General features: G+C 36.7%; 4 protein-coding genes and 1 non-coding gene across 8 annotated transcripts; 2 read left to right on the top strand and 3 right to left on the bottom strand.

Annotated features, from left to right (window-relative positions):
* Positions 1–146: 146 nt before the first annotated feature.
* Positions 147–261, bottom strand: Trnal-caa (transfer RNA leucine (anticodon CAA)). Its single transcript has 2 exons — positions 224–261; positions 147–192 (listed from the first exon to the last, which is right to left on the bottom strand). It is a non-coding gene; the product is annotated as a tRNA-Leu (tRNA).
* Positions 262–493: 232 nt separating this feature from the next.
* On the top strand, positions 494–2,882 carry LOC113205695 (probable cytosolic Fe-S cluster assembly factor GI11683). The gene is made up of 9 exons (XM_026421405.2): positions 494–689; positions 795–890; positions 969–1,124; positions 1,213–1,327; positions 1,462–1,617; positions 1,698–1,946; positions 2,018–2,252; positions 2,337–2,494; positions 2,577–2,882. Exons 1-9 carry the CDS (start codon positions 624–626, stop codon positions 2,816–2,818), a joined length of 1,473 nt encoding a protein of 490 aa, XP_026277190.1. The 5' UTR covers positions 494–623; the 3' UTR covers positions 2,819–2,882.
* Positions 2,816–5,189, bottom strand: LOC113205692 (uncharacterized). Of its 4 annotated transcripts, none has more exons than XM_052275407.1 (5): positions 4,920–5,189; positions 4,031–4,832; positions 3,384–3,926; positions 3,236–3,295; positions 2,816–3,142 (listed from the first exon to the last, which is right to left on the bottom strand). In XM_052275407.1, exons 1-5 carry the CDS (start codon positions 4,927–4,929, stop codon positions 2,926–2,928), a joined length of 1,632 nt encoding a protein of 543 aa, XP_052131367.1. In that variant the 5' UTR covers positions 4,930–5,189; the 3' UTR covers positions 2,816–2,925. The 4 variants fall into 4 exon arrangements, with proteins under 4 accessions (XP_052131367.1, XP_052131842.1, XP_052132362.1 ...); XM_052275882.1 differs by having other exon boundaries at positions 4,031–4,568; positions 4,920–5,188; XM_052276402.1 differs by having other exon boundaries at positions 4,031–4,568; positions 5,069–5,181.
* Positions 5,190–5,334: 145 nt separating this feature from the next.
* On the top strand, positions 5,335–10,955 carry LOC113205693 (sorting nexin lst-4). Its single transcript, XM_026421403.2, has 11 exons — positions 5,335–5,494; positions 6,085–6,246; positions 6,353–6,466; positions 6,548–6,692; positions 6,973–7,238; positions 7,338–7,452; positions 7,545–7,779; positions 7,868–8,043; positions 8,137–8,309; positions 8,421–8,627; positions 8,721–10,955. The coding sequence occupies exons 1-11, from the start codon at positions 5,480–5,482 to the stop codon at positions 8,763–8,765; spliced, it is 1,653 nt and encodes a 550-aa protein (XP_026277188.1). The 5' UTR covers positions 5,335–5,479; the 3' UTR covers positions 8,766–10,955.
* A 60-nt stretch (positions 10,956–11,015) lies between these two features.
* On the bottom strand, positions 11,016–15,519 carry LOC113205694 (N-fatty-acyl-amino acid synthase/hydrolase PM20D1-like). The gene is made up of 9 exons (XM_026421404.2): positions 15,361–15,519; positions 14,507–14,849; positions 14,199–14,434; positions 14,012–14,098; positions 13,793–13,929; positions 13,515–13,710; positions 13,302–13,442; positions 12,982–13,219; positions 11,016–12,901 (listed from the first exon to the last, which is right to left on the bottom strand). Exons 2-9 carry the CDS (start codon positions 14,835–14,837, stop codon positions 12,666–12,668), a joined length of 1,602 nt encoding a protein of 533 aa, XP_026277189.1. The 5' UTR covers positions 14,838–14,849; positions 15,361–15,519; the 3' UTR covers positions 11,016–12,665.
* Between the last annotated feature and the right edge of the window lie 9 nt (positions 15,520–15,528).

A 15,528-nucleotide genomic window follows, 5' to 3' on the forward strand; every position in this document is an offset into this window, starting at 1 on the left:
TCGACCGTCACTTTTTGGCCAACCCCCTCCCCCCCCTAAACGTACTACGTAATTTGTGCACGCCGCCTTACTACGAGTTTGGTGGTCTGAAAGATACCAGACGACAACAACAGCCTCTCTCACAATCCGTGCAGAAAAAAATTATATGTCAGAAGTGGGATTTGAACCCACGCCCACAGACGTGGACCAGAACACTCGACCCGCTGTGCGGGTAAGGAACAACCTTGAGTCTGGCGCCTTAGACCGCTCGGCCATCCTGACTGTGTGGAGGAAGGGACGATCGTGAGCCATCAGCCACCAAGCGGCACCACGGCCCTCGCTTGGATATGAAAAACTTCTACACTCAAGACAATCGGTTTGCACAATTTAAAACCGGTAATTTCTGACACTTGACATTAGCAAAATAATTAAGTCTAAAACATCTCTTTCATCCGAAACGTAGGCTATACATTTGTAGTGTTTCTTACTGAAGATTATGGAGACGATGGCAACATTGCCACATATGGTCTGCTAAGAATGAAAATTTCGTGTGCACGTACACGTACAAAACACTTGCACTTTTCCGACTGAGTTGTTGTGAAAAAGATCAGTGGATTTTGACTTAATCTTTATAAAAGGGAAACATGACAGCAGGCTTCAGTGGTGTTCTTCAACTAACTGATCTTGATGATTTCATTACTCCTTCCCAAGTAAGTATGGAAAGATGTCACAATTGTTGAAGGTTAAAATGCAAATGACACATTTGATTAACAATAAGTTGTAAACAAATAATCCAAATACTTATTTAAAAATAGGAATGTATCAAACCAGTTGTCGTGGAAAAAATAAAATCAGTTACTGGTTCAAAAATTAAAATTCAAGACGATGGTTCCTATGTTGCAGTTACTGAGGTATATCGGATACCTACTGTGATAATTATGTTTCTCTCTCATCCTGTACCATGTACTGATCCACAAGATTGGTTGCAGGGAGGACAGGCTCAGAAGCTGCAACGAGTGGACATATCCCTAAATGATTGTCTGGCGTGTAGCGGTTGCATTACATCGGCTGAGAGTGTTCTTATTACTCAACAAAGTCAGGAGGAAATGTTAAAAGTATTTAAAGCTAATGAACAACTCAAGGAGGTCAGTAATCATGCAGATATATATTCAAACTCGCTATACTAAAATATAGCATCTTAGTTTTAATCTGATATTTTAATATCTATTTTAGGCTGGCAAAGAAAGTGAGTTGAAACTCATTGTAGTTTCTGTTGCGGTTCAACCAGTTCTTTCTCTGGCTGTTCGCTATGAGCTTGAACCTCAAGACGCCTTTCGTAGATTATCAGGTAATATTCTGCTTGTGTATCTATCTGAATTGGACACACATCGATGATCATTATCCATGTATACATGGATAATATATTCATGCTTTTCAGTAGATATATGTACAGTCGTACTTTTGTGTATTTATGTACCTCAGGTTACTTTAAAAGTGTCGGAGCAGATATAGTTTTAGACATGACCCTATCTGAAGATCTCTCCCTTCTGGAATGTGAAAATGAATTCATGGAACGCTTTCGATCAAAAAGTGATGGGTCTAAACCACATTTGCCTATGTTAACTTCATCATGTCCAGGTAATAATTACTAAAATACTTTTGTTGATTATTTAATCATACTCTGAATGTTGAATTTCATCCTCTATGTTTATCTGAAGGTTGGGTATGCTATGCAGAAAAGACACATGGATCCTTTGTCCTCCCATACATCAGCACGACTAAATCCCCTCAGCAAATACAAGGGACTTTAGTGAAACAATTTCTACCTACCATTCAAGGTCATCACCCTGGAAAAATTTATCATGTTTCTGTAGAACCATGCTATGATAAGAAACTGGAAGCAAGCCGTAGTGATTTTCACAACGAGGCAGAAGATATTAAAGATGTAGACTGTGTCATAACATCTGGTAAGTTCAGATAATTTATTGCAACACTATAGTTTCCTGCAGATTTTTTTAAAATGGGTGTTTCTTTCTAGTGGAATTGGAACAAATGTTCAAATCACAAGATTTGCGTCTTTCTGAAATTCCTCCTGCTGATGTTGACTTTCCATGGTTAGATGGTCTGAATTGCTCTGAGCAAATTTCATACAAAGGGACTCTTGTTGGTCATCAAGGAACAGGCTCTGGTGGTTATGCTGATCATGTTATGGCATCAGCTGCACAAGAATTGTTTGGAGACAGCAATGCTGAACTGAAGTTTAAAGTGTTAAGGTCAGTAGCATTCTTTTTTCATTTTGGTTTACATTGTGTTGAATCTTACTGTTTAAGAATACTTTCTTCCACTTTCCCATTCAGAAATCCTGACATGAGAGAGGCCACTCTTGAAAAGGATGGTAAGGTGGTTTTGAGATTTGCCATTGCCAATGGATTTCGTAATATCCAGAACTTAATGCAAAAACTGAAAAGAGGAAAATGTGCTTATGACTTTGTGGAAATAATGGCTTGTCCTTCTGGTAAGCTTCTCATTTTTACATAACATGTTTATAAATTAATTACAGAATTGACTTCTGATTAATTTTGTGCTCTTGTGTGAAGGTTGTTTAAATGGGGGAGCACAGGTGAGACCAGAAGAGGGCACACAACAGAAGGAACTAACTTCAACACTTGAAAAATTATATAGTGAACTACCCTTGCATAGCCCAAAATTAAATCCACTGGTTCACGAAATTTACACTAATTGGCTTGGCGGAGCTGGCAGTGACAAATCTAGTGCAAATTTGCACACCAGTTACCATGCAGTAGAGAAGATGAGTACTGCACTTAACATAAAGTGGTAGGATTAATAAATATGTTATATATTTCAATAATTCCATTAATAAAAATACTTTTTTATCACATTAATATTTTCTTATTTTATGATATATCCTAATTTTAAGAGCCTGCATTATGTTTCTCTTTCTGACTTTTTCAAATCAAATGTCATGCTGTTCCCTACTTGGTCAATAACCCAGAGAGTTTCAGCCTTGGGGTAAATATATTGGCTAGGTATGGTAAATTCTTTGTGCGCTGACTCTCTTGAAAATTTCCAATGAAGTATTGACAGCGATTCAGTATCTCTAATCTCAATCACTCCTAAACCATACTCTGATGTAATTTGCCTCCTGAAATAATAAAAAAAAAATTGGAAGAGAAAATTGCGCATTACATTCATGAAAAAAAAAACAGACAACTAGTTTCTAAATTTTGCTTCTTACTTGGCCTTGTTGAAAGTTAAACCTCCAGAATTTTCTTTGGTTGCATTTGGATTGAACCACCTGCATAAAAGAAAATAGTGTTTTAAAACTGATTCTTGCAACATCACAACTTCAAATGTTCCTAGATCAATCTAGGTGGAATTCTTACCTGTGCAATGCTAAAATAGATAGACAACTTGTAGCCCAGAAAGGTGATATATCATTTCTGTCTAAAATAGGACTCAAACAATTAAGAGCTTCACCACTAGTGTCAGGATTTGTGTAGAATGTGTGTGTTGCTCTGTTGCCTTTACTATGTCCAACTTCTTCAGAGATCTGCTGCTTGCCAAATTTCTTGATAACTTTGGGATTCTTGTGTTGTAATAGATCTGTATTTTCACAAGTCAGTTGAGACTTGGGCACACTCCAAACCACTTGCAGTTCTTGAACAAGTGCCTCATATTTTTCTTCTCCCTCAGAACTGATATGCTTGACCTGCTTTGTAGATGATAATAAAGTATCTCTAACCAAATTTAATTTAGAGGGAGCTTTAACACAGGTAAGAGTAGATTCTTCAGGAAGAAGTAAACAATGGATATTGTGGTAGTCAGGACCCATGATTCCATGAGCTGTATGGCCCAAGTCAAAAGTGTGGCCCATTTCGTGGGCCACAGCCCCCAAAGTTGTTGAGTAACAACCACCATATGTGCCTCTGTTAACAAATTTGTGTTCAATTAGTTTCTTTACAGATAAAATAAAACTAAATTAATTTCTATAAAAAGGTTGCCAGAGAAAAAGAAGGTGAACATTAGTGACCTGTAATTGCTTTCATCCATGAAAAGTTTGGTGTCTACCGCTACCTCACTTAGAAGTCTTGGTACCACCTCTTCAATTGATGTAGCCCAGGTATATAAACATCCAGTGCCGACTAAAGCCAAGCCACCTCCTCCGAGGGAAACATAGCCTTTGGTAGATTCCACAATTTCCTCATGGGTTAGGGTATCTTTTCTAATGTGATTTCCATTGTATTGCGTTGATGACAGGAAAGCAATGTACTTCCTTTCTTTGCTACCAAAATGAGATAACATAATTTCTCTACCAAGCCAAGTCCACAGTGTACTTGCCAAAGCACTGTGTGCTTCTTCTACTGATACATCACTGTACAGAATATGGCAATCAGGGGCCATCGGGTCTAGATCAGACTGCAGTTGAAAAGTTAGCCTGCCATATCCAGCCTTCTGTAATCTTTCGGCAAACAGTGACTGTATGAGATGAACTCCAGTGCTAATTCTTTCACAAGCACTCTCTATAGAATTATCTTCACACTCAGGTGCTTGGAAACGGCCATCATGTCCTTTGCATATAACATAAACTGGTATAACACAGAAATTTGTTTGGCGTGGTCTAAAATGTAAAATTATTTCTTTACGAACTGTACAAAAATTTACAATAAATTTATTCATGCCCAACTCCAATTTTAATAGAACCTTGAAAGTCATGTTCTTTGAGATTTTATGAACAGTAATAGGTGGACCACATAATGGGCCATTCATATGTTCTATGGTTACGTCCATTGGTGCCATGCATTCATCATTGGATTTGATTACACCTTCAACCACTACAACAGAATAACAAATTTCTTCTCCAGAACTTAAATTTAAAAGTTTAACGCTATGCACATTATTAGTGCATTTGGAACTTTTACCATCCGTCATATTTTGTTGTTTTGGTAATCCACTTATTATATTTTACTTTTGTTACTGACAGTCTGCCTTTGTGACACAGTCCATTGCAAACGGCATTCGTAATCTAGTTGGTGAACGTAAAAAGTATCGATATATTGTGTATTTTTACATATTTATGAATGACGTCCGCTCGATACTTGTTTTTTCAGTCGGATATTTGAAAACTTGACAAACAGCTAACCTATACACAACAACCAGGCCACTGCAGACGACAAGCAGACTCTCATGTTTACAATTACGAGTAAGGCTAGGAAACAAAATAACATTGTGTTGACGTTAATTTTGATGCCTTTCGCTAAAAATGAGATGTCTCCTGGAAGTGGTTACAAAAATCAAAGTTTATTTTCTCAATACAAGGAAGGTCATTGGATTTTTTGTAAAAGAAAATGTATGTTTTGTTGACATTTTTACAACGTTACACTGTTGGCTAGAATGTATCGATATATTTTCGATGTTTGATGGAAGTTTTGTGACACATCCCTCTCGAGATTTCTGATGTCATTCGGGATTTGGGAGTAAAATGGCGGTTGTGACGGTAAGCAATAACAACAGCTGATAATCTTTTCTAAATTTGATACAATAGTACATCTCTGACACATTTTTCCATCGATTAAGTAAATGTGTTTTATAGTGAGATATTAATTTGCTCCAAGTCCTAACAAATGCTTCCCATACTGCTCACTTGTTTCCCTAACATGCAACAGGCGTTGTCAGATTTTAGTTTTTCATTGTTTTGTTTTTTTCGGAAACCAAACTTGATTATATCTTGGATTTTGTATTTTTACTCTTGATATTCATGCTGTCATTACCATGAAATTAATTCCTATACCAGCTCGTTTTATCCTAATGTAATTTTCCTACAACTAGGCTGGGACATTAGTCATCAGTGTTATGTTATCGTTATCTCCCATTAGTCATTTTTTCCTAATCTTTTCTGTGTTCTGTGTAGTGTCATCTTCATCTAAATTTGGATAGTGTTAAGATGTACCTGAAGAACAAAACTAGAACTGAGAAAGCCCATACATATGTGTAGTAAAATTTGGACCGTAGTTTCTGTGTATGCCAAATGTCTGTCAATGTCAAAGTGTATTTAATTGAACGGTGCACACTGTTAAACTGTTTCAGGTCCAAGCACTCTATGATTTCTCTGGAGAACCAGGCACAGCTGAACTTTCAATTAAAAGTGGAGATGTCCTCACTGTTACTCGGAAAGATGTTGGTGAAGGGTGGTGGGAGGGTAAAACCCCTTCAGGACAGACAGGACTCTTTCCTGCAGCCTATGTTCAAGTTAGTAATTCATTCCTGCTGTGTTAAGTGCTTTTAAGCTCACTAATTTCAATGAAAGTCACATGCAATGTTCATTCTCTAATTGGGGAAAATCTGTCCAAAACAGGAAATAGCCGCTAGTCAGCCTCCAGCAATGCCGCCTCCTCCATTACCTGATACATATAATAATGATGACTGGGGAGACAACCAAACGTCAGCTAACTATGCAAATACTCCTCAGGTCATTATAACTTCATATATAACATTGTTATCTACTGTCAAGGTTGACCTTATCTTCCTTACTTTTATCTGTTGTTTCTAGAACTATGATGCAGGTGATGACTGGGATGATGAGTGGGATGATGATTCTGAAAGTGGTAGTAGACCAGCAATTGGGCATCAAGGGGTTGCTGGTCCCATTTCACAGGTGTCTAAGTCTGGCAGTGCTGGGGATGTAAGCTCAATTGGTATGGACATTTTGAACTTCCACACATGCAGTACAACTTACCGTATTTACTCACGTATAACCCGCCCCCACGTATAACCCGCATCTCGAATTTCGGGTGAAAATGAAGGGGAAAGGTCCCATAAGATCCCTGCAAATCGTGACCCTACGTATAACCTGCACCCCACTTTCGGAGGCTCAAAAATCGGAACATAGTTGCGGGTTATACGCGAGTAAATACGGTACTTTAATTACAATCAAATATATTCCCTTGTTCCTTATTCAATTGAATCTTTTATCAGGCCGTTACAATGAGGGCAAAGGAACAGTGGGAAAGAAAAATTTTAACCGGTTTTCGTCTTTTGTGAAATCTGGTGGTGAGAGTTACATCTTGGGTACTTTGCAAGTTGCTGTTCCTGATGGTTGTAAAGTATGGGTTGTTGATGGACATGAAGGGCCAATATGGAGTCCTAATCCAGAACCCTATTCATGTGTTGTTGCTCAACCAAAAAAGGAAACCAAGCTGAAGGGACTCAAAAGTTTTATTGCTTATCAATTAACTCCATCTGTAAGTAAATCCTTTGGCTTACGGTCTTTGTAATATAAGAAAAAGTATACAATTATTGTTCACTTTATATTCATACCTAGACATGTTTTCCTCCTGCAGTTCAACAACATTCAAGTCTCAAGGCGGTACAAGCACTTTGATTGGCTGCATGAGAGATTGGAGGAAAAGTTTAGCCTCATACCCATTCCACCCCTACCCGATAAACAAATTTCTGGTTTGTTTCATTAACTTTCTTCCTGCTCTGGTATATTTAAACATTTTTTTGGTTTGAATTGTGTTTAAAAATATTTTATTTTATTTTGACAGGCCGGTATGAAGAACAGTTCATAGAACACCGCAAAAACCAGTTGCAATTGTTTGTTGATAGTGTTTGTCGCCATCCAGTTTTGTCAAGGTGTGAAGTATGGCAGCACTTTTTAACCTGCACAGATAAAAATCGCTGGAAACAAGGCAAGCGGAGAGCTGAAAACGATAAGCTTGTAGGGGCAAATTACTTTTTTGCTCTTCAAGCCCCAGAAGCTCCAATTACACTTTACACATTGTATGTTCATAGCTCTGAATATTTATGTATTTGTGAGGACAAATAATTCACACTGTTTACTTAAACCTTCAATATTTCTTTCTTCCAGAGAATTAGAGACGGACAACTGTGCAAAATTTGTCCAAGGGATGGATGGAGCTGTTAAAAATTTATTGGCTACTGCTTATGATCAAAGCAAAAAACACCAGGGACCATATAAAAGAGAATATCAGCGCATTGGACAGGCATTCACCAGTCTGGGACAGTCATTTGAGGAACCTGCATGTAAGTGTATCATGCAACTCTCAATATCCTTAAACTTGGTGTAGGATGTATTTTATGATCATTTTACTATATATCTTCAATTTTTTTTACCAGCAAGTCCAAGGGCTAATCTAAGTGTAGCCATCAAAATGACAGGAGAGGCTTATAATGAGATAGGAAGACTATTTGAAGAACAACCAAAATTAGATTGGGAACCCCTTGGTGATGTGTTGCATCTCTACAGAGGTATCATCGCCTCTTTCCCTGATATTCTTACTGTTCATAAGGTAAGGAATAATGTGTTTTTAATCAAAAGTTATTATGGGTCTTCTAAAATCTTAGAGTTGTAATTTATTTTGTTATATTTCCTAAAACGAATCTTTCTGTACATTTAAAAGGGTGCTCTTCAAAAGAGAAGAGAATGTGAGAAGCTAACAGCAGATCATAAGATGGAACAAACTCAATTGACGGAGGTCACAAGGCGCACTGATGTTGTGTCATACGCTCTGCTTTCTGAAATAAACCATTTCCACAGTGAAAGGGCAGAAGATTTCAAGCAAGGCATGAAGAAGTATTTGAATGAGCAAATCCTATTTTATGAGAAGGTAGGTTATTAAAACTTTCATTCTTTTGATTCCACAAATTAAATTCCAATTTTTCTACATTTCTGTTTTATTTTTTTATTCTTTTATTTCTAGATTGTACTAAAACTAAAGGAAGCAGTTGCAGTGTATGAGGACTGATTTGAAAGTACAGAATGTATTTTTACAACGAATTTCTAGAAATGGAAGGTAATTCTAATCAAAATGTTGTCTGTTTAAAGAAAACCAATTATTTTTTACCTCATTGAGAACTAGTTGCTAGTTTGTTTTGTGCAATGTTTGAAAAGGTTTTATCAGAATCTTAGCGTTTGATGAAATAGTCATGTTTAAAGAATCTTATATTTTTCACTATTTGGTGCCATTCTTTATCACCACTTCATTCCCATTAGAGTATCTGAAAGGTTTGCAATGGAGTGAATTCTCATATTGTTTTTGCTGGATACTGCAATGAAATGCTGATAGTTTTAGTTACAAACCTGTGAACAAATGAAATGAGGGTATTATTGTTATACATTCCACGAAATTTTGGTATCAAATTCTGATTTAATATGCTATTGAGGTAGTTGTAAACGAAGAATGATGAAATGAACTTATATCTGTATGTACCAATCCTAATAGTATAAAAAGTTGATTAAGTCCACCAAGGTTACCATCTTTTATGTCTATGTTGCATGTTTTCAATTTTGCTTTGCTTTCTCAAATTATGCATGAATCAGTTTATGCATCTGCATATACTTACGTGTTTGACTTTCTTCACCTCACTATCATTCTTTTATATTTTAGTCAATCGTACAGTATAATTGATGTACCTATGTATTCTGTTAGCACAGTTACTTCTCATGATTTTGTATTTCCATTCCTGAGACTTACCAACTGATATTTTTAAATCTATGGATTTATTACAGTCAAACCCTGTTATAGCGTTTCTGGATATAGCGTTTACCCTCTTATTACGTCGCGATTTTCTAGAACCAAAATCCAATATTCCATGCAAACTAACTCGTTTATACCGTTTTCCCGCTTATAACGTCGCGATTTTGCTTCCCCGAGGTGCAACGCTATAACGGGATTTGACTGTAATTGTAAGCTTAGGCAGTGATCAACATACTTCAAGTATTTTGTTTTACATAAAGTATTTTACATATGAATTCCAAAAATTTTTCTCCTTTTAAACTGTGAGACTTGATGTTGTGTTTCATTAGAAGAAAAATGTAATGTGAACACTTCTGTACTCTTTTCTCATTACTGTATTTGATGTGCTATGTATATTTTTTGATTTTGAAGGTAAGAAAATGGTGCTATTTTTTTTTTTAAACCAACAAACTTAGCACTTTACTATCAAGTGCTTTGTATTTAAAAGGGATCCATCATGAGTCTTGTATTACCCTTTAATTTTATATGATTTATTACTATTTACTATTGCTTCTGTGTTCATAATTTGATATAGTTTGAACTTAAGATGCTTTATTATTGGACCAAATGTCAACTGTATCTAGGGTATAATTTTCAATGAAATTTTGTGAACCTACCTGATTTTGTTTTACTTTGTTCGTAAAAGGTTTCTGAGTTGGTTAAACGTAGGGTGGGTAGTCAGGATGAGGATACAGAAATTTGGGAATTACACGTTATGTTATGTGGTACGACACTACAGACTCTTGGGAATTGAGTCGTAAGTGCAGTGTTTGGGCTATGTTGTATGCTGTTTCTACATGAACCGTACTGTTTTGCTTTAAAAACATACTTGTCTCGGTGCGTCATGTTTGTGATAATACCTAAATCTCTTTACCAAACAATATGTTTGCTGGTTGCAAACATAATTTTGTAGGCTGTTAATACCTACTTATCAAAGTTAAATTTCTTGAGACTGAGAATAAGACCTCAACTTTAGGACCAAGAATAGCAATAGACTGTGAGTCACTGTATTTAATAGTTATCTTAGCCTCACTGAAGTAGTGTACTTTTTGCTGTGTTCAATTCCATTAGTGTCTTTCTGAAAATAATTCACTCTTTGGTATCATCCTAAACATTTTGCTTTCAACTAGTCCCTGGCTTCTCTGTCAAAACTCAATATTTGAATTCTGCAAATGAGTGTTATTCTTATGTCCCTCATTGGAGTCTTTTGTCTGTTTCATCAATGCTTCTTTATTAATATCACTCACCATTAAGTATTGCAAGTGCTTATTTCATCGTTTAAGGTATGCATGACGTCTTGCAAATCTTTGCTCATTAGGAAACAGCATGTCCCGAATAAGTTGAGATTAAACAACTGTTCTAACCGAAGTGCTGTGAACATTTTGTCAGATACGTGTGTAAATATAATAATGAACTGTATTGGAATTCTCATTATTACTCTGATCTTGAAGTCCTACACTTGAAACATTGAACTTGCAATTTCTCTTCTAACGTTCAATTTTATTCTCATCAAGAATACTCATGAGTACATTTTCTATACACACAGGCAATGTGTTTCTTATTTACTCACTTACTCATTACAACAGGGAGTTTGCACATGCAAAATTTATCACATCACATTTTTAACTTGTCCACATTGAATTAGAAAACAAGCAAACTCAACAAAATATCACTTGCCTGTCACACTTAACACCAGTTTCTTATCTACACTTACACATTTTTCTACCATAACCTTTTTTCCGCAAATTTGCAAGGACTTGAATTTGTGGCACATTTCTGTCTGGTACTGGCATGTAAAGATAACACATGAAATTTTTCCCTGCGCTTAACACAAATATTGTCAAAAAAATTAAACAGAAAAAAGGTAAGGCTATTTTGTTCACATTTGTTAGGGAAAGAATGACCACAGATTAAACATTTTCTTCTCACACACAAAATAACACAAACTACAACTACAACAAACAATGGACTGCCCTTTTGATATGTACAAAAGATAATAATTTTGTCACAATTCACATCAGTCTCTCACAAAAAAAGCACGCATGATTTCTCAAGGTTGAAGGGTTTATTTATTTACTCCAGAAGTTGATCTTGAAAGTTAGTACGAAGTTAGCTTCATCTTCAACTCACAATGGCAAATAAATTAGTACCATTTTTGTATTCAAAAATAAAATGAAGAGAAAGTTAAAAAGAAGCTCAACTTAGAGAAGTTCATGAAAATAAATAAATTGATTTAAAAAACAAGAGTCTTGCCTTAACAAATATGGTACTTAAGAAGAAAGAAAATTGTTCCAAGACATTTCACAAAACAATGCTCATGTAAATTAATTATCACAATGGCAATTTTACAGACTGCACCCTGTCAAATACCTATGCTCAGATACCTCCTCAGAATTGGCAGTTCTTTCACACACCAAACAAGCTTATTTCTAGAAAGCTGCCTTTATTATTACCTCAAAACTAGACTAAAATAAAATTGGCAACTTCATAGCCATTGTAAGGCAGGTTCACGTGCCGCACTCATACCTCACTGACCATTTCATCAGAAGCTGAGCAACACTATAAACGAATCAGTCCAAAAAAATTAACAATAATACTGACACTGCTTTCGTATTTTACACTTACATTAGTTTTCCTCGTGTGGGAAGATTTATAATGGTAAGGATGTTAGTATGAACCCTCGCGCGCTTACATCTATAAATTATAGGATTCATAATTTTTTCTTGGAAGTTAATGACTGTATTAAATACTGAGCTACTGAGTAGTTTAGCTCTTCACTGGTTTTACAGCTCAAGACAAATTTGGCAAATTGCTGATAGATGAAAGAGTAAACATCAATTTGTATACAGGTAAATACTCTCACATCCTATAGTTACATAATGGATTTTTTACCCAAACAAAGCCTCTAAAAATGTTCATTCAATAACTTAAGGTATTAAGTAGGTACTCACTGTCATCCTACGGTTTTTGTACAATGGTTTTTATCCTAAGCTATAGGGACAGGGTGTAATATTTGTTACAACACATCCAGGATCATTTTATAATCCAAAATAATAAATTTGTCAGACAATTAAATAAGGAAGTAGCTGAGGTTGCATGTATGCATTATTAATAAATTAAAGCATTCATTTAAAGTTCAGCAGCAAAAGGGCGAGTAGTATGTCCATTTAGGATTAAAAGGTCTGCGTTTTTCATCACACGGTAGTAAAAGTTGACTGCTTGGTGAAAGTGCTCAACAGATATGCGCTCATTATTGCCATGGTATCTCGGAACATCACTCAACTTCACCATAGTTGGTAAAAAACGGTAAAGATTTGTCGTAAAATTCAAATACCATCTTGTATCAGTGTTAGCAATAAATACAGCTGGAAAATTCAGGAGAAAATGTAGTACAGAAAATTGCAAGACAAATACTACAACTCTATTACTTTCATTTTTATTATACCTGGAACTACAATGGCCTGTCTAAATATTTGACGAATAGATGTTGACACCATTTGGTATTGCACACTGTGAGGCCCATGTGGAGAAACAGGATGTGATTCACGAGATCGTTTTATTTTTAACTGAACTCGTGGGTCAGCAATAATATTCCTTGTGTAATCCACAACTTCATTGACAGTCTGGGCAGGATGAATGCGAAAGTTTACTACAGCAGTGGCTGAAGGAGGTACAATATTTTCCTGTAAGAAAAACAATTATTTTGATCACTTTTTAGGAATATAATAAATGATTTTTCTGTTAATGTTGACTAGTGAAGCCAACCTTCACTCCACCATGAAATAAAGTAATGGCAGTAGTTGTGCGGACAAAAGCATTTGTTATGGGTTGACTTTCCATTTTATACTCCATCATTTTTCCAAAGAACCACAGGTTACTATACACTGTTTTATAGAATGAGGAAACCTATGAAAAATTTGTAAAATTGTAAGTACAGGTAACATTATAGTATTAATAATTATAACAAATTGAACATACATGGGGTGCAATATACTCAAACATGTTTTTCTCTGGGCCATATCCAAACATAGATGGCAATGGATTGTGCTCCAATCGGGCAAGGGCAGCTGCAAGAATTCCAATTGCTGATTCTGCAGGGGGAAAGCTTGAGTGTCCCGGAGTTCCAGTTACGCTCAATTCAACAGTTGCTGTTCCTTTTTCTGAGACACCAACCCTGCATGGGAGTTTGTAAAATACAGCAAATCTTGCAAATAAAATAGTACTAATGTTGTGGTGACATTTATATGCAAACTTACATGGCAACAGGTCGACTTGTTCCTGGAATCAGTTCATCACTCACGGGAAAACCTTCATCAAGCACAAAATCTAATTCTTTGATCCCTCTTTGTTGGAGTAACTTAGCTATTTCCTGAGCTCCACGTTTACCTGATACCTGTTGTTGTGGAGGAATCACAATGTGTCAGGGGCTATCATTGGCAATACTGATCAGTAATTAATTTGAAATATACACTTGCCTCTTCATCATGTCCAAATGCAATAAAAAATGTGCGATGGGGCCTATAGCCCTGTTCAAGAAGATACTCTAAAGCTTCCAGTATGCCCTACATCAGAAAAGGGAAAAAATAAAGAATGTTCTATAGCTTGCCCTAGAAAAACAGTTAATTCAAAAATAGAACTTCTCAGAAAAGGAAAGATACTTACAAGTACGCCACCCTTGTCATCTATAGCTCCACGTCCATAGATGTAAGTATTGTTGGCAATAAATCCTCCAAAAGGAGGATGTGCCCATCCTTTTTCATTAACAGGCACTACATCCAAATGAGATGCCAATAAATACGGTATATTGCCTGATTTTGTTCCATGCACAGTGTACAAGAGACTTAATTCATTTACTATTTCTCGTTTGACAGCAGGATGCGAATGGATTATAGGAAAACCTGGGAGCAAACACAAAAATATAAGCAAATTCAGATAGTTTTTATCTTCTTTGCATATCTTTAAATACATACTCTTTTGTAGATAGTCGTGAAGAGTGTGAAATGCCTGAGTTTCTTGTTGATCAGTTTTATATGAAATAGTTGGAATCTTTAATGCACCTGCTAATCTTTCGGCTCGTTCCATACTCCGAGCTTCATCTACCAGATCCTTTGTTTCCTCTGGACGTGCTCCTAGTTCAACATCCAAACGGTGTTGAATGAGAATGGCTCGGAAGAAAAGTATAAAGAGAAGTGCAAATATGAAGACGGCAAATGCGCAACAAAGGAGTTGGACAGCACTGTGAAGAAGACAGCGACAGCGCCTTGGAATGCCACGTCTCATCCATGGAAACATGACTGTCATGTCTGAGAAAACCTGTCAATGAAAAGGTGAATCACAAAAAGTAATATTTTGACAACCAGATAACTCTAATTATTTTCTAAACCTACATTTTCAGGATTTAAGTTTTCAAAGCAAGGAACTTGCCATCATGATGGGTCAAAACTGTCATGCGGGTAGTCTACTACAGGGGCCAGGGCTTGGTTGAGGCCCCACACCCCCACACCCTGACTTGTACGGCTTAACCTCACCATCGTTCAGTTGAAGGAGAATTACGATAGTCGTATACATCGGACTTTGAACTCGTCATTCTCCATGGAAGAATTAATAGTGGTGAAAAGCCAGTTTCTCGTATTGACAATATTAGCCGAAAGGTACAAAGCTAAACAACGAAAAGCCTCCACAACAACAAACAAGCAGACGACACTGGTACAGGCACGACAGGCGCTACCACTTCACGAAGCTCAGTCTAGCGCGTTTCTCGGAGGATGTGCTGTGGCCAAACTCAGACACAGGGCGTGTACAGGTCACCCCCCGTTCCACGTACCTTACAACCACGGTTCGACTGCAGTTTCCGCGCACCCCGTACTGACACTTGACATTTCGTTTTAGATATTTCCGACCATGGCGTTTTCCAGCAAGAAGGACTGGATCGCTGGAGCAGAGGGTGGTTGCTAGTAGGTGGGAGCGGTGGAGCAGGGGGAGGAAAGGGAGG

This window comes from Frankliniella occidentalis, unplaced genomic scaffold (genome assembly GCF_000697945.3).
Source record: "Frankliniella occidentalis isolate FOCC.00 unplaced genomic scaffold, Focc_3.1 Scaffold1, whole genome shotgun sequence".
Taxonomy (NCBI): Eukaryota; Metazoa; Arthropoda; class Insecta; order Thysanoptera; family Thripidae; genus Frankliniella; species Frankliniella occidentalis.